The sequence below is a fragment of the Phaethon lepturus genome, unplaced genomic scaffold (genome assembly GCF_000687285.1).
Source record: "Phaethon lepturus isolate BGI_N335 unplaced genomic scaffold, ASM68728v1 scaffold38165, whole genome shotgun sequence".
NCBI classification, from domain to species: domain Eukaryota; kingdom Metazoa; phylum Chordata; class Aves; order Phaethontiformes; family Phaethontidae; genus Phaethon; species Phaethon lepturus.
In genome coordinates this window covers 1-19,018 of record NW_010540490.1, presented here as the reverse complement: position 1 = coordinate 19,018, position 19,018 = coordinate 1, and the positions used below count along the sequence as shown (strand labels likewise).

Here is a 19,018-nt window from a genome sequence, read left to right as displayed (position 1 = left end):
GCAGGAATTCTATGAACATCAGCGCAAAGCCCAGCAGACACCAGGTTGCTTGGTCTCTTGCAGATGCGTGCACAATTCAGGGTTATGCAGCCATGTGGTCAGAGGACTCCTTGTTGGCTAGCTGAAGGAGCAGCCCTAGGCCCAAATTCCACAAACTACTCATTTATCAGCCCTCCACTAAAGAAAAATTACCCGGAAGCTCAAAGGTTGTTATTGAAGTGCTGATGGCTAAAAGCATGTGGTTTCTCTAGAGACTTGGACAAATATAAACATAAAAGGGGAAAACAAATCTTTTCCTAAAGATTTGTCCACAAGGGTGTATGCAAGATAGGCCTTAACATGCTTCATCCATGCTGTGAGCTGGCTGGACGCAAATCACCTCCAACCCAAAAGTCTGATGAATTACACCAGCGCAGCTCCAAGCCCTTCAAGAGGCAGAGCTGTCAGCCTGGGCACCGCGTTGTGCCAACGTAGCTACGTGGCTTCCAGGACCGGTGCTGGGTGACGGCCAGGCAGCTCAGAGTGCAGGCAGGGCAAGCACAGGTCTGCCTGCACACATCCGTGAAGGCATGTCCTAAGAAAGCAGCACTGGGAAGACTGTTCTGTCTTTAAAAGAAGGGGAAAAAAAAGCTTGGTACAGATCACCTGAGAGGTGGCTAATCTTGCTGCTCTCACATTTGTTTCTTCACCTCCCACATGCACCACAGGTTTTGCATCAGCAGGAGGCGAGCCAGGAAAGAGAGATAAAATTGGGCAACTCATGCACCTGTGGGCTCCCCAGCCGCCTCCTGCCTTTGGGATCGGACGCTCCAGATAAGGCTTGTCTGGCAGATGAGCAATAGGGCCGCGTCCGTTCCAGCTCCGCTCAGGCGGACGCAGCACCGTCCTGCTCACAGCCTGGGGAAGACGGTTTGCATTCAAGCCTACCAAGCCCAGTGTGGGTGACTGACACAAAACACATCGGCAGGTCCCACACCATGCCAAGGAATGTCGGGTGGGAAATATAACCCAGCCCCGGATAAGAGAACATCCTCCTAGCAAGTTCACTCCATCAACAAAACGAAAATGAATGGTAATGAAAGGAAAATACGTATTCCTGCTCACAAAGAGCAATGCTGATTGTTATTCCAACCTGTTCTGAGGCAAGGAAATACAGGAATGTCTCCGCTCGCAACACGTGGGAAACCTGGGTATAGACGTTCCCAGTCCTACGGATGCTTCCTCCCACCCCAAGCTCTGATAAGATAAAGGTGCGGGGCCAGGTGTCAGTTTTTGTTAGGTTGGTTGGAAAGAAAGTAAAATCAGCAGTTTGGCAAAAAAAGTGGCAATATGTAAAACAAACAAACAAACAAAACAAACACTCCCCCCAGCACAACCCACCCTCCCAAACAAACAAACAAACCAAACCCCCAAAACAAACAACAACAAAACCCCAAAAACCACCACAAAACTGAAAGAATTAAGTCTCCAAAGGCACAAAAATGGCTGAAAAGAAGGTGTTGCCATCAGGTATAAAAGAAATGGATAAAAGGAAGAAAAGTCACCTCAGTTTTCTTTACAGAAAAGCTAACGTCAGGAAGATTTTTCTTTCAGCTTTAGGAAATACACTGTGAGCTTCATATTTGGTTGGAAGACCAGATGGATGATGGAGTTTGGGGCATCAAGTTCTGAAGAAAAACTACAAGTTGAAAACCTGCTGCTACTTTGCAATGCTTAAAATCAAGGGCAACATATGCCCGATTTTAAGAAAACCTAGGACGGGGTAGGGAGAGGTCTGCATTAAGAGGCAGGTAAGTAATACTCACTATGACTTTTCTATGTCACTGCTCCAAAGGCAGTGTGTACTTGTGCCTCAAAGTACTTGTGGTCTGCAGCCTTGGCTTCAAACCAATCTCTTTCCTTTAAGTATGTTTGACTCATCACATTTCATAGTTTCATTTCCAACTAGCCAAACCTGTACCTCCTCAATGCTGTTGAAGGTGGCAACACCTTCTTTAATGAGGCATATGACTGCTGTTTCATTACAATGGCATCCATATAAATGCATGCAATATTCATCAATCAAAAAGGCTGAAATTCTTCCTACAGTGAACACCAAGTGAGGATTATGCTAGAACAAACTCTTAAAATAAATCAGCGGTGTACACCCCAGCGTTACTTCAAGTTGTACCAAGAGATCCACCCCCTCCAAAAAAATCCCGCCCAAGAACTTCAGTCAACACACATGCCAGAAGACCACCCTTGTTGCCCAATCTCCTATTTCAAAAGGCCAACCCAAATTAGCTACAAATTACCTTAATACAGGACCATTCCACCTACCCTCCACCAAAAAAAAAAAAGCATTGTTTAATTGTTCTGTCATTCAGGGTGTCACTTAAGAGATACCACAGCACCCTCCCTTTGGTGGGAGGACAGCAAAAAGCTCTAAATGCCCATTACACCCTCACCATGTATCCCTTTTTAGTAGAAAGGGTCTTTTCACACAGAGCATCTGGCTTACAGGGCCTTTTTTTTTTTTTTAAGAGGGAACAAGTGGGAGGACAATAGAACCCTTAATGTGCAGTGACATCATTTTTGGCTACAGTCCCATCACCAGCCGAACGCAAGCCAGACAGAAGACCTCCACAGGGGCCCTTCTCTGGGAGCTGCTGGAAGCAATGCTACCTTTCAAAGATGACCCCTTGGAAAGCGTGGAAGGGGCTCCCCAGCACAACAGCATGGGCCTTGCACTGGTAGGACTACAAAAAAAAAAGAAAAATGGGGCAAGAAGGCTCTTGTGATCACCACGCAGACAACTGGTCCTGTTCAGACATGAGGCCTCAATGCTCCCGCTCCACAGGGCAGCAGCTCAGACAGGATTTGAGAAAAGGAGGATCCAGCAAAGCCAGTTAACCCTGGGGAAAACTGATCTGTCCAGATTGTTCAACTGCCACTGACCTGAGAGCAGGCCATGTCCCCAGGCCAGAGTTAAGGGATAGAGACTTTGCTTCACAGCCTAACAGGTAACACAACAGAAGTAACAGGACAATGGCCAACGTTACGAAGAGTAGCAGGAAACACTCGAAAGAAACATGCATTTAACCATGCACATAGTGGCAATTTTCATTAAAAAAATCTCTACTGGGTACCAACCAAGAGAAGGAAAACCAGGCATGCTGTACAGACAGGGAAGAGATGACTCCCAGCCTCAAAAACTCACGACCTGATCCTACAAACGCCTCTCCTGATTGACATACAGAGGTGTCAAAGACACAAAAAGGCCTGAAAGGACAGGATTCTTCTTCCCTACCTTTAAAATCCCCTGATTTTAAAGATGGCCAAGCCTGCTCAGTCAACAAGGAGGGTCAGGCACCTCCAGAGAATACTCCATCCCAGATCTAGACGCCTCATCCCTAATGAAGTCATAGAAGTGAAAGATGATGAGCATTTGTTCAGACATCTAAAAGCTTCTTTGCAGGAGAAGAACCCCACCTCGACTGTCTGCCCAACACAGCAGACGTCCAGGACAGGGTGGGAAACTGTTTGAAGTCTCCACAAGCCTCAGGGTAACTCTGGCATTACCTGTTGCGTGCAAGTGAGTATCAGCTACACATCTTTGTCAGACTCATCAGAGTACGCTTCCACCCAACCAGGATGGCTCCCGAGTAAGCTGCACTGTCTTTCCTAAACACCCCATTCAACAACTCACCAATTCATTGACTAATTTCCCAGTTCACCATCTCCCCCTTTCTTCTCACAAAGCACAACTGTCTCATCATCCAATTCTTCCCCTCCCCTGGTCTGTCAGGTGGTGGGCTCAGTCCTCACCTATAACACCTGGAAGCCCACTTGAATCACCACTTTCCCACTCCACAATGTCTGCTGTCAATCTTTCTAACCCTGACCTTCACTCTCCTTCCAATCTCAGAAGCACCACTTTAGGGCAGTCTGTCTTTCTCTCTTGAAGCCTGGCCTTCCTCCCCACCCTCAGCTCCCTTCACTGTCTCAGAGCAAAGATTCTTTGGACCCTGGGCCCTCTTCCAGCTTGAATACACTCTTACAAAGGTCAGGGAATACTTAAACCCACCACTCTTCTATAAAGCAGCTGCTTCCAGCAGCTCCTGTGATGTCCCGAAGCAACAGAAGAGGGCAGAGAGGAGCTGCCAGAAAGCAGTAGACAACATTTGCTCTGAAATCCATGGACTCTCTCTGGTCCCAGAGCGGGAAGTGTCTGTCATGCATGAAATACTCCTGGTTTCTATGCACATGAGCTGACGAACAGCACATCAACAGAGGCAGCTGTGTGACAACTCCATCCATGCCGAGCCAGACCTGCTCGCTGCATCCAAAGTCCTGGCGTTGCCCTCAGCTCTCCCAGCACAACACAACTGGGAAATACCAGTTGCTGAGGGAATCTCAGACATCCTTTCCATCCCCCAACTCGACAACTGCAAAATCCACACATTTTCTTTGCTACAGAGGGAGCACGTGACTCATATCACCCAAAAAGAGTGTTTCTTCACCAGAGAGCAGTATTTTACAAAATCCCTGAAGTGCCCCAAAGCACTCAGGCAGGTGGCACCCTCCTGCACGGACAACACGGCAGAGGCATGATACTCCTCCACATCCCCATGACAAGGGCTAGCACAAGGGCAAGTACCTGGTCCCAGAGCTGCTAGGGGCAACTTCTTGTGATAATACACTATATCGACCTTAAATCTTACACACACCCAGAGCCCTGGCTGCCTAAATGAGCAATTACATCATCACCTCCCATTTGACAGTGCTACACAGGATCAAATCATTCCCACAGCAAACTGGGAGCAAGAGGGAAATCGAAAGACGCAGCAACCCCAGAAGAATCACCTGGCTCTGGTCCAGGTAACTCCAGGGCTCAGGAAGCAAATTTCTAATAATCAAGGCTTGCTGGCTGGTTAAACATACCATCTATGCAGCACTGCTGCTGTTATTAAATGTAAGACACTATTTATTACCATGGAGGACATTCTGTAGTATCAGAAACTCAGCGCTCTCTATTCTCTGCTCTCTTCATATACTTCAAGACTAATGTTGGGGGGAGGGGGGAACCAAACCAAAAAAAAAAAGGGGGAAATAAAAGAGAGAGAGCATGCAAGGTAAATGAACCATGCAATAAAAACTATTGAAATTGGCTCAGGCGTCTCCTGATAAGATCACAGGAGTTGAGAAAGAGAAAGAACTGCAGCTCTACTGGTGAGAAATCTAACCATTGACAAAACGTCCATTCAGGGGAAAAAAATAAACAGATGCTTAAACACACAGAACACCTGCTAAAAATGCCAATTCTTTGAATACTGAAGTCCAGAGTATTTTTGTCTTAATATAAGTCTGATCCCAGGAGCCAAGGCTTGCACTCTTGCTATCAGCAGTCCCCTCTGCAGGTTCATACAAACCAATACTCACAGTATATGGATCTCACACACTAAGAATGTGAATCTGGAAGCAAATTTGTCTCTGTTGCTACAGAATCAGTCTAGCTCAAACCTCCCCACACCACCTCATCCCATGAAGTTCAGCCCTGAGCTTAATTATCACCCTGAGGGTCCTCAGACGTTTTCAAGCCGCTATTGGCAATTTCACTATAGACTGAAACTACTCATTCAGGTGCCTGGAGAGTACCTGGGCAATAACCACCTGCTTCATAGGGCTGGGCTCTCTCACCTGGTGGGAAGGGATGGCTTTCCTTGGGCAGCCGCAGGGCTCCTAGCACTGCTGCTGGGTTAGCAGCCAGTCCCTACTGCTACAGAGTGGCTCAGCCAGCAGAGAGGCAGCTGCAGAGCTGCAAAGTGCTCCTTGGGGACCCAAAAATCATCGCTCTGTCCACATGATCCATCCTTGTGTGCAAATCCTAGGCCCTTGAGTACCTTGCAGACACTGATTACCTGGGTTCCTTGAATGTTAGGCTGGCTATGGCAGCACGATAACGATGTTTCAGAAATACTTACTGCCTCCTTTTGATAGGCCTTCTGAAGCTTCATGTTTGCTCACATAACAAAGTGCTTCATGCTTCAAAAATCACATCAGCCTTTTAGCATCCTCCAGCCGGTAAGGCCCTCCCTACTATCCCTGTCAACCTGACTGAAGCCACACCTGGTGAACAGGGAAGCCTGGCACCCAATGCCAGCCTCACAAGTAATGCCACACATGCTGCACGGCAGCACTTTCATCAGCAGCACACAGCTCCTCGCTGCTGCCGGCCAAGCACCCCAAAACTCCTCCCACAGGCTGAAATCCAACAGCAGCCCCCATACAACCTCTCACTGCCTCTTTTCTCCACAGCCCTTGTGCAGCACAGAGCAAAGCTCATGCTGGCAGCGAGCTCTGTGCAGTGACACCATCCCTTGTGCCTCCCGCAGAGCACAGTGGCGCGCACAGCTCCGGAGAAGGACCTTTGTGCTCTCTGCCAAGAGCTCCTATGTGCCCCCCGAGCCAGGCTCTCCCTAGACATGGACTCTGCAGCCATCAGTCCTTTTCCACATGATGCTGGCAACTAGCAAGGGAATAGCCAGTCTCCAAAAACTGAAGGAAGCCATTCCCAATTTTTAACAAAAACTCAGGCAGTAACAAAACTCTCCAAAGAAAACTCCCGCACTTTGACTCCAGCAACAAACCGGTGGGAAATGCCTTTGGAACTGAGGTGATTCCACTCTCTGACCTGCTGTCCTCGCACCCAGAAGACGCACACGGGCCTTTTTCAAAAGCTGGAGTGGCTTCAAACAGCTGCAGTTAGCTACTAGCTAGGGAAGTTGCCCGTACTTAACACGCCTACTGTAGTACCCACAGTTCTGAAAAAAGGTCAAACCGGAGTTCACCAGGAGGCTGCTCTAGCTTGAAATAGGTCACTGGGTGTTGGGATCCACAGTTTCAGCAACGCATGCTTTGAGCGCTCAACGACAGCAGCTACTCCCTCTCCTGCTAAAAGCAAGCCCATTGCCACAGTCTTCACACGCTCAGAAGCTGCCCCGCACCGGGATCCTCCAGGAGGCTGTGCTCCACTGCCAAGCCCAGCTACGCTCCATCACACCTCCCGCACCACATCATCTGCTCTGGAAACACTCAGCGCTTCCTTTTGTCAGTACTTGTCTGTCAGGTAGGCAGTTCTGCCAAGAACCTTAAAGCAGTTGCAAAGCTCCCCGCAGTTGCACATGCAAACGCTCTTAAGAAATAGCCAGAAGGTTTTGCCTAATGTAAAAGCGTAAACAAACTTGTTACATGGTAATCACCAGGTAGGCCACACACCCTTCCCCTCCCCAGCCCCCAAATCTGTTAAAAGGACAGGAAATATAATCGTGGTCACATACCTTTGCTTCCTCGTTGATGTCCCAAGTGAAGGATATGGCGTTGTATGCAATCTCCTCAATGTTACTGATGGTGTTGAAGCTTTCCTTGTAGTCAGCTGTTAGAAAGAAGGATGCATGAGGGAGAGGAAGAGGCGATACCGTCTGGTGTCCTTAATCACACACAGCAGCCAGAAACTGCAACTCCTCAGCAGCCCCTTGGTGGCAGAGGAAGCTGAACTGTACTTGAGAATGGATCATTAAAAAGGCTGGAAATGGCTCTCATGAAAAAACAAAATACAATAAACACGAGGAAGGAGGAAAACAGGGCTCAGCAGAAATTCCAAGATAGAAACCCCAGTAAGAAAGGCAGACATCCCAAATATTGCTCATCCTGCGCCAAAGCCTGCTATGTGCAGGAAACTCTACCCTTTACAGCAAGGGCATAAGCTCTCAATAAAACTCCTTCAATAACAAAGATTTGCATGCGCGTCTGCTTTAAGTGCCAAGTGATTAATCCCTGCTTTTATTCACAGAAGGAAGGGACTAGAAGTACAACCCAGCCTTCAGCCAGAGAAGTCTGGAAGCCAGCCAGCCCCAGCTTTGTCTGGAGGCAAGTGGAAATTTGCAGTGTTTTCTTTTATTTATGTGTACCAAAGATCAGTTGTGAGCAAAGCTGTGGGAAGGAGGATCATTAGTGTCGAGGTATTTCCACGAGGATCTTGTCCATTGAAGAAATACAATATTTAGGACAGCCACAGAGTCTGTAAGCTGCAATTTATCTACAAGCACCAAAATATGCCAAAGCAACTGTAGTTTGGAGGGGAGTGTTACATCTCCCAATGCAAAACCCTAAACTCAGACTGGTCACCAACCAAAATCCTCCAAAAATCAATCTCTTTATGGAGTCCTAAAAACTACAGCATTAGCTTCAAGCAATCAAAAGCTCTCTCCAGGCTTCCAGCAAAGCTATGGATAGCAGAAAGCATGACCCAAAGGTTCCTTAAAATAACAAGGCTTTAGCAGAAAGCCAAACCTTGCCAAGGCATGAGGTTTGGAGTTTGACATCAGCGATGAGAATGTTCCTTACCTATGTCAATGCATCTTTGTTTGGCTGTGTGCTGTCTTGAGTGCCAGTATTTCCAGTGCCTGAGCTGATCTTCTCTTGTTTTGTCTTCAGCAAACACAACCATGATGACACTCTGAAAGGAGAGGGAGGCCAGGTAAGATTAAAAAAATAAATAAATAAAAATACTAAAATGCAAAACACGTGAAAGAAAAGGCCACAGAGTACATTTGTTTTGGAAGTTCTTCTAGATACCAGGTTTTCTGCTTTAGGCTTTCCGACTTGACGCACTGCAGTATAGCTGGCACACCGCTGCCAAACAGGAAGGCAGACAGCAGCACTTTCTGGGTCATAAACAAAGAAGAGCAGAACTGCTCTCCTAACTGGAGTTCAAGGATCTCATTCCAGGTGTTGCATCACCTTTACACAAGTGCTGACACCACTTCTTAACAGACCGAGCCAGGATGGGTTGGTCTGGAAGTAGGTGGACAGCAAAGGAACGAACACTGACGTAAGACAGCAGGTAAGATGGCCTTAGCGCTGATGCTCTGGTTTAGATTACTGCACTTTGGGAGAGTTTAAGGCTACCGTTGTACACACCCTCTTTCCCAAGAAACCACAAGAGCTGCCACTCACTCGGACTTTACTGATGGGGTGATGGATTCCTTCACTGCTGCTGACTTCTTTCAGCGTGATCGGGTAAAACTGACCTTTATTCAGGTAAGTCATTGTGCTGTCCCCAGGCTTCTGTCGGAGGGACTTGGAGGCTTCCAGAGTGTACTCAAAGTTATTCCTACGGAGCGAAGAGGGCAGTGATTGCTAAGGCATTTTCCTGGAAAGCCAATTAAATGTTCCACATTTAATTTGGAGAAATTCCAAAGCTGTTAGTTGACTCACTAAGCCATTAACAGGCAAGGAAGTTGGAAAACAGGATGAGCCCCTTTTTCAACCATTTCCTTCATGAATGAACATTTAAGAGAACTTCTTGGCAAGCTAAATCCCAATACACATCAGGAGGCAAGACTGGAAGCTCCCTATTCAGGCTGAGAGCAGCAAACTGCTCCCGTGGAACAGAAAAGTATCTATTAGCAATTAAATTAAATTCACAAGCTAATAAGCCATTCAGTGTCCACGGTCTTCTCCTCTTCCCTCTTGGTCAACTGCAGCTAACCAAACAACTAGTTTAATTCCCTCCCTTGGAATTCAGATGAGTTTCATGCTTCCTATTTCTGCCGTGGATTTCCAACAGGGAGAGAACAAGGCAAGTAGGCCAGGAAGAGGGACACAGCTGGAAGCCAGCTACAAGACCACTGCAGAGCTGGCAGACAGCACTGCATCTTCCTATGGGAGAGGGAGATGGTACAAGGACATCCGACTGAAACAGGGTGGTATTTCCAACCCTGCACGTCGTTTTCCTGAAAGATATAGGTAGGATTTTCAACTGTGAAATTCAAATGAGCAGGCACTGCTGTGGTTTTGAGATCCACAGAATCCCCAGCGCCTGACAGAGACTCAGTACAGAAGGGAGTGAGCTGTGCTGCTTGCTCATGGACAAGCCATCTACAAGAGAACAGGAGGATACGGGCAAACGAGGGCCTGAAAGCATTACCCAGAAATGCTGTCAAAAACATAATCTTCTGAATTCATGTTGGCCATCCGCAGATTCAATTCAGTAGGAAAGAAAACCTGCAGCAGACACAAAACAAAACAACACAACAATTAACAGAGCAGCAACAAGAAAAGTCAAGATTAAACAGATACTTCTTACCACAGAACTTCTGGCAGGCAAACTGATCATCAGATAACAACTGATTTTTTGGTCTGTACAAACAGGACACTTGAGCAGGTTATTAATCCAAAACTTTTGGGTGTCAACTAATACAACATCTCACAAACCTTCTGAGTCAGCTTAGGGCAATGTGTGAATGCTTTCCCAAATCTCAAGGAAAGGGCATACCTACACAGTTCCTTGAGGTCTGGCTCAAAGATCAAAACACGGTTATGCTGTTGTTTTCAGTTGCTACCATGAGACAAAACCCACGGATTTTCATCCAGGTTTAACTCTCACTCAAGACCCCTAAATAAACCAACAGGTTTCCACTGACACACACCATGCCTAGAAACTGGCAGTAAGGAAGCTTACAGACATCGTCACTTCACTTCGGTACCTGCAAAGGCACTGCGAAGCGCTGAACACTTGCAAAACCTGGCCCGGTGCTGTGGCTCAAGATAACTACTTCTACACTCTGCAAGCCAAAGGCTCTATCACTAGAAAGATCAGTCATTTGCTTTTGATACTGATTTCATGTTGTGAAGGTTTTATTTACTAAGTTATACTTATCCACCTTTCTGAGAAAGTCTTCTATTCCTAAATCACTGGACAGATTTCTGAGTCATGTAACAGAACAACTAAAGATGGAACTGGACCTCTCCATGCAGATCAAGACACGCACACACGCACACAGCGACTGCCTCTCTTGGTACCTCTTGCACGCCCTCCTTGAAAGTCTCTGAGAAAGTCGAGTCTGGTGTTCGCCTCTGGGAGTTTTGAGGCTGGGTGTTGGAACTGAACTGGTCAGGATTGAGGTTCCTGTCGAAGACCACCACCCGCTCAGGGGGCTCGGGGTGGTAGACACTTGGTGGGATACCCACTGCAAAGCCATGGGGCTGCGTCTCTGTTTTGATGGAATGGGTGGGCATCGTGGCAATTGAAACGGTGACCGTTGTGTCAGGGGTTGTAAGGTGGCCTCTCTTGTCCATGCCCATCTGGGGCGTGTGTGGAAGGACAATATTGAAAGGCACATTTTTCAGAACCTGGACTCTGTTTTCTCCAGCAGAGATGAGCGACTGTTCTGTCACATTTGGGATGTTGTTCCTTTAAAGGACAAAGAAAAAAATCCATGAATAAATTATACAGCTCATTTTCCCATTAAACAAGAACTAGAAATACTTCTCAGCCTTTTGGACAAGGACAGCTGATACCAACTCTCCTGCTTGTGCAGAACAGCTCAATCCTAGCCTGAAAAGCTGAGAAACTCATTCAAAAAAGAAACCTCACCCACTACTAACAACCCCACCTTGGAGATTAATTACCCTGGAGCAAAGGGTGAGGGTTCACAGCCCAGATCCTCACTGCCTGGAAAACAGCGGTCCAAAACCAAGCACTTCAGGGCCCTTCCCACCACGCATCGGCACACACAGGCTCCATGAAACTGCTCTTTGGCGTATGGAGGAGGACTGAGAGCAAGGTTGCTGCTCCTCTGCCCTGAGACCGCACACCACTCGGGAAGCACTAATAGGGAAATTACACCCCTCTTTCATGCACAAACCCCCGAGAAAATCCACACCGAGACTCCCTGGAGTGGTTTGCATAACTTCACACTCTCCACCCCACCACGCTCATTTCTACCAGGACAACACAGAGATCTGTGGCTGAGCTGACCTCATAGCTAGTGGCCACAAAGCCAGCCTGCCCTCCCTTTCTCCCTCCCCACAACGTGGTCCTGCCCTCTCCTTTTCTGACGCTCCCCTGTCCCCTCGGTGAGCCAGTTTGGCTTGTTCCACTGGCAGAAAACTAGCCACTTCTTTTTTTTCTGCTAGGTTATGGGTCAGTGAAAGACCAGAGCTGGTACGAGAGGAGCAGTGGGAACACATGGCTGGGACCCACAGCACTATTCTCAACAAGAAGGCGTTCAATCAGCTCAGCCAGATCACAAAACCTCACCTCGAGTCCTTAAAGCACTCTAGTCTGTCCAAAGGAAGAAGATGGTAGGAGTGGAAGCCTGGCTTCAATGAACCTCACATTCATAATATTTACTTAATCAGTATCTTCTTCTGCTTGGGAGGCACAAGAGAGGGAGGGCAGGAAGAGGAAGAAAGAAAGGAGTTCCAGAGAATACAGAAGAAATCCACAAACAATACGAAACCAAATCACAAGCACTTTGGAGTCATTCCCTATCAGCCCATGCACGAAGAAGCAGTGCTGCTGGTGCCTGAGAACAAAATCAGCAGTGAGCAACTGAGGCAATCGCAGGCAAGAATAAAAGGGTCACCAGTCACCTCCACAACCTTGGGAAGGGGTGCCTGCGCTACCAGGCTGTGCCTAGTGTTAAAAAGAGCAGCTTTTGCTACGCTGACTGCATGACACCAGTAGACAGAAAGCAGATGGATGGTGATAAGCAGTTTGGGCCTCCACTCTCCACATCATGGGCCAGTCCCCATCCTGTTCCTGGGGTAGCACAGGAATTTGGGGCACAGAGTAAAAGCAAACAATTTCTCTCTTCCAGCACAGCACTGCAGTGCAGCAAGTTACTTTCCTTCAGCAGCTTTGGTGGTGTAGGAGGGGAGGGAGACAGCAGACACACAGTAATAAAAACTAATACCTTTTGCTATGGTCTTGGTCAGGATGTTCTACCTCTGGTTTAGCTGTTGAAGATCTCCTCTCCCTTGGAACCTGTAAAATACACGACATGCTGTAATTGCATTCTAACTCCCATACCAAAAAAAAAACCCCACACCAAAAAACCTCCTCAAAACACAGCCATTTGGTCAAATTAAGAAAGCATCACTCTCTGATACCAGTCACTATTAGCATTACAGCTTGACCAGTGTTCACATGGCTTTGGGATGCCAGCCCACCCCGGGCGATGCCCTGCAGATCCCCATGTAGCCAGCCTGGCCAGCTGTGCCAGCCCTGGGCTCCTGCCAGTGCTGGGCGGTGGGAAAACCAGTGCAGAAAACTGGCCATGGCTGGCTGGAGCACCAGCACTGGGGTGAGCAGGACCAGGAGGGCAGCACCCATGGTTTGTTCTGGTGGTGCAAGTTTTCCCCTCTGCAGGCTGTCAGGGTTCAGCTTGCTGGATGAGCTTGGGGCTTGTGAAAGGACGCTGCTCCACAGCCCCTTCCCCAAGAACACATGCTCTCCAGGCCGCTTCCTCAAAGACCACTCGCGGCTTTCCCTTCTCCTCAGAGAGCAGGGGATTCAGGGAAGACCAGGTCCAGTAAGCGTTTTAGGATCCTAGAGCTCATTTTTGTGCATGGCCACATACAACACACTGACCAAACTGTATTAAATGTTTTATAAACAAAAGGTAACCACGAGTGGTCTGGATTTAAGACAGCTCAATACTGCTCCTTCTATTTTATGCCATGGACAGGATATGCCCTGAAAACACCGCACATCACAACACTATCACACAAGTGACCTCATTCACACACAGGCACATGCCGTTTTCCTGGCTATGCTGCAAGGCCAAGTACAGAAGGTGGTGAACTCTTCGACCTGTAGCAACTCAGTTCACTGGAGCACACAGCCAGCAACACAAACAGCTCTCACCACCACTGGCACAAGCCCGTGGTGCTCAGGTCCCCTCAACCGTGCAGCAATTCCACACGAGCTCCTCTGCAAACACACACGGTGCCCAGGACTTTTGTCACCCTCAACACACCTCCTGAATGAGCAAACACGTGCCGCTGTAAGGAGGCGTAAACTCCCACCACCTTCATTCACTGAAGCCTGCTCAGATACCGCCCATGTTTGCCAGCTTGGATGCAACATGGGGAACCACCATTTTACCGCTAACTCAAAGGCTGATGGCATACCTGCATGAAAGCATACTTCTCTGAACAGTCCCCAACTAAAACCTACATCCTGGCTCTTCCACATAACCTGGAATCCCCAGTAACACCAGAAGCGTTGGATTTTCCATGGTAGCCAGCAAAATTTGGAGAACCTCTAGCTCAAGGCTGCTAGGAGGTCAACACTAACTAGTCACTGAAAAACAAGGGTCTTCCGAGCTGCATTTGGCCAACACTCCTAAACTCTAGATTTTGATCAAAAATTTGTTTCCCTGTAAGGCCGCATTAACCACAGTTGAGCTATGACGGTAGCCCGTTGGTCAAATGGAAGAAAACTCAAGTTGTTTGGGTTTGTTTTTTGTTTGTTTTTTTTTGGTGTTTTTTGGTTTGTTTGTTTTTTTTTTAATACTAAGGTCATCTCATCAGCTGCCTTTAATGTTGCAAGGGGAGCATATTAGAAATGCCTAGACACCACCCTTCTAGCATTACTTCATAACAGCCCTCAATAAATCTTTCAACCTCTAACCATTTTGTTTCACTCAAGTGTGCAAGATACCTGTTCTTCTTTTCTGTACACCAACTAACATCCAACATAAGAGGAAACCCCCAAATTAGACATTAACATACGGCAAATCCCTTCTGCTTTGCCAAGCATGACGGATCAAAATCAACATTCTCTTTGTAATCTACAGGTTTAGAAATCAAAACTGATTTTGTGGATTAAAATTGTTCTGGTGAAAGTGTTTTTTGGTGTTTGTTTTGTTTTTTTTTTTTTCCAGAAGCATAGCAAGCACAGGCACAAAGCAGAAAGCCAGTTTTCTCACAAAACTAGCTGAATAACATCCACATCACTGAGTCTGTGGCATTTTGTCATGTGTGTGTGGAGTGCTAATCTCCATATTAAGCATTACAAGAATATTTTGATACGTAAGACATGTTCAACTCTTAAAAGGGCAGGCAAGGATTTTGCATGCAGAAGGCAACCTCTCCTCATGTATGAAGAACATACCGAGGCCTGCAATTGCACTCACTACTGTTAGAAGACGCTAGCCAAAGTGTCAGGCACACGAGCCAAGTCAGCCTCCTGGCCTCCCTGCACGCTCAGCAAAGAAAAACCAAGCATCTCCACCCCGTGAGCCAGGCCACCGTAACGCAGGCGTCTAACACCAGCAGGACGCCTCCCTGCCTGGAAATGCCTGCTGGTGTCCAGTGACTTGGACTGGAGATAACTACCCTGGCTCAGACTTCTGGTATTTAGGAAAGAAAGGTCAGCAAAACGTATCCCACACAAACCAGAAGGTTATCTGTTTGACTGTGTTCAATTCACCTGCGAGAACTTAAGAAGGCACGTGTCTCTGAGAAGACCATGAACTCTGGGGAAGATAACCACAGTTGTCAAAAGGATTAACAGATTACGGCAGCTGAAGCTCACTGAGGGCTAGAGGGATGCAGGCAGCACCTCCTTCAGGTGGATGCTTCCGCCCCATACACCACCAAAAATCTGTAGTTATGGCTTAGTACCAGCTGAGACTAAGGTAGCGCATCAAAGTCCCAGAAAAAAACAACGGTCCCAGAGTAATGATCACACGAGCAAAAGGAGAGAAGTTTCTTTCTCCATGTGTATTTACGTTCAGACAAGGACATGCTCCCAAAGCCTCATTCTTCATGACTATTTCTGTAATACATCGCCTCCTGCAGAACCTGGAGTCGACAGGCAAAGTGCTCCTGGAGCTTTTGACTAATTACAGTAAGATCCAGAGGATCTTATTTTACTGCACTAAAAATAAACCGATTTTCAGAAAAAGGGACATGGAATTTTTTTCATTTAAAAGACATATCTTAAAGTCCTCGCGATCTATTCGTAGCTTCTATGAAGTCCTCTAGCAAATGACACCTTTTCCACAGGTGGAACAAGAGCTCAGCTGGCTGCCAGAGCATACCCACACCAATCTACCTTGTAGTAATCATACAGCAGTCCGAGGGCAGCTGCACTGTCTTCATCGCCATTGATGCTCATCATAGCTTTGGTAGCTGCTGTAAGGGGATTTTCAAGAAAGGTTTTCCAGGCCTCATCTTCACTGGTGTAAGGACGTCTCTGAGAGTAGAGAGAGTCATTCTGAAGAACCAACACGGGTCTTTTACTTGAATCATGGAAAAAAGAAGAAGAAAGAAAGAAGCCACCTGTTAGTATACATGAAAAACATTCCTAAAGTTCTTCAAAATTAGCTGCCTCAGTTTCACAGGGTTTGTATTCTGATTCAGTGCACTGCAAGGATTAGTCAACACAAAAAGCCCAGAAACCTAATTCTGATCTCACTCACGCTCAGTGTAAATCAGGATTAATTTGACCAAACTCAGCTGGATTACACCAGCCTATACAAGAAGGTAAAGCCATTTAAGAGCACAACTGAACTGCTCATGCTCCGAATCCAACACAGAGAGTTACACACACTTACTGGCCTACCACCAACAAAAGCTCTAGCCCATCCTACGTAACACTACCAAGCCACAACCTGCTCCAGCTCCCACCTGGAACTAGAAAATGTGAATTAGTGAAACATCTCTTTCCCCCAGAGCTTTCAGAAGGTATCTTCACTCTCAGAGTATATCTGAAAACACCACCTAGAAGCTGATTAGTTATAGACTACACAGGGAAATTGGTCAACGGGACCTCAAATCAGTCTGGCAGTGAAGTTTTCTGGCAAGGGAAGACAAAAGACTTACTGCCTGGTTACTGTTGAAATAATGTGGGACACTAATTTGAAACACCCTCAAGAGATACCTGGGCGGGGGGGGGTGTGGGGGGTGTGTGTGTGTGTAAGGAGGAGAAGAAAAACTGGAGTTTTTCCCTTTATATTGTAGTATAGTTAAAAAAAAAAATTACTCTGAACATTTTCAGATTCCTGGGAACAAGAAAGCTCCAAAATGACTCGGACCTTCTGCCCACAGGCGAAAGTGGGACATTTCTAGAAAATGCTGTCCTACCAGCTTAGACAACTTAATATATTTCAGTTCTATTGGTAAAATATACACTTCGCCTTTCAAGTCAGTTCAAGCTAATGTTGTATAAATCTGACTTTTAAACCAGTTCAGACAGTTTTCTTTCCAGTGCAAGTGTAACATTGGTTTACTGCAGATTGGTGGGGAGAGAAGGGAGGCTTTTTTGTTTTCTTAAATAATCCCAAACTTGGCATTTTTTTAATGAATCAGTAATGGTTTAAAATAAATAAATAATTGTATTTTAAAAAAACCCAAACCCCACAAAAAGCAGTTCCCCACCACCATCACACCCCTTCCCTGGTAGATAAGCATTCTTTTCATCTATTTACCCAGATGCATTCAGAGATTGAAATATACTACAAATACAAAAAGTTGTGAAATACAAAGTTGTGAAATACTCTAATCACTATAATCAGCTTAACAGTATCCTACATTTATCACCACCTTCTACCAAAAAGATTGCAAAGCACTTTGCAAATTACGCGTTCGATCCTTTATCAGTTACACAAGTAGTCTCGCTGAGCTTCAAGAGGAGAGCTTGGCTGAGTGGAAGACACATAAAGCCAGTGGGAGTTTCCAAGACTTGCAAGAGCGCTTTGTGCCTATAAATCAGTATTAAATAGTTGGGGAAAAAAGCAAACAACAACAAAAAAAGACAAGCTCTTGCACTGAGCCCTTCCTTTAGGTCTTTGTACAGATTTGTGTACACAGTGACGCATATGTACCAAAACGCAGATACTTCTGGCAGCAAGGACATCCACTTGTCATTTAAGTGAGACGAGCAGCAGAAGACAAAGTTCTTTAGGAACATGGTACAAGCTCCTATTCGCATACAATGTGATAACAGAAACCTCGAATATGAATAGCAAATGGGTAAATCCTCCAATTAAAGTCACTTGTAAAGGAAAAGGCCACTGAAGTAACCTGGGTGCAGTTCACTCGATCCATCCCTGCCAAGCCAAAGGGCTAAGTCAGCCTTGCTGGAACTCACAAGACCTCTAAGCTGATTCCCTCCAGCAACGCAATGCTCGCATGGAAAGAGAGAACCAAGGAAGAACCAAAAATGCTAAGAACTAAAGCAGCCACTAACCAGAAATGTAGCAAATACAAAATCCACATATTTTTGTACGATTTCTTTGTCATTGCAACACCTAAATACAACGCACACTGCCCTGCAGGTAACCTACCCCCTTAAAGGCAGTGTAGAAAGAATTCTCTTCAGACTTAGAGAGGAACACAGGGTTTGGCAGTAACTCAATCCCTTAACAGAACGACAGATTCTTTCAGGAAAATGAGAATATGTTAATAGGAAAAATTAATGTTTACTTTCTCTTAAGTTTTAGGTTTCAAGACTACTAGCACATGGATCTGCTCACAGAGTAGTAGACATATCCAGTGAAGGCTGGAAAGAAGTTTCCTACTGCCGTTTTCCGAATAAATAAAATTTCTGAATTTTATTTTCTACATGACCGAAGCAGAGGGATATTACAAAAAGCAGATATTGTCTCTTTGCCTGCGAGGATCCCACAGCCCACAACGTTCCGTGTTCAGACCACAGAAGCTATTCCTACTTACTTCACCGGCCCAGAACCCACCCTTCCTCTCCCTCACCGTGCAGTTTATCTGTTAAGGTGTTAAGAGATGCTCAGCCGCACCGCGCTTCACACCTACTCTTTGCACAGAGCACACCTTCAACGCCGAGGCAGCAGAGAGGATTTCTTTCGCAGGCTTCTACGTGACAGAAAAGCAAAGCGTGTGTAACCTAAATCACTATGGCCTCTCTATTAAGCCTCAGTGGAGGTAAAAAAAAAAACAAACCCAAAACAAAACAACACACACATGAAAAATCCTCATCACCGTGTGAAGTTAACGAGCTGCTGCAGTGGAGTCCTCTTTCTAAAACGTCGTATATTATATTAAAAAAAAAACAAACAACCACAACTTTGGTAAAAATCCTACACTTTGCCTAAGGAACGAGTGCATTGGAGTCACCGATCACTCAAAACACATTAGTTTTATAATCGGTTCTTCAAATCCCTTCAGTTACCCCGCGCTCTACTCACCGGCAGCGCCCGCGGCC

The 19,018-nt window shown here is 46.3% G+C and overlaps 1 protein-coding gene across 1 annotated transcript; it reads right to left on the bottom strand.

Moving 5' to 3' along the window:
• Positions 1 to 7,319: 7,319 nt before the first annotated feature.
• On the bottom strand, positions 7,320 to 16,075 carry LOC104621066 (grainyhead-like protein 1 homolog; the record flags this gene model as incomplete). The annotated part of the gene is made up of 7 exons (XM_010287453.1): positions 15,893 to 16,075; positions 12,744 to 12,814; positions 10,846 to 11,236; positions 9,971 to 10,047; positions 8,998 to 9,154; positions 8,386 to 8,497; positions 7,320 to 7,414 (listed from the first exon to the last, which is right to left on the bottom strand). Coding segments are annotated over exons 1-7 (969 nt in total), but the record flags the coding sequence as incomplete, so codon positions are not given.
• Positions 16,076 to 19,018: the final 2,943 nt, after the last annotated feature.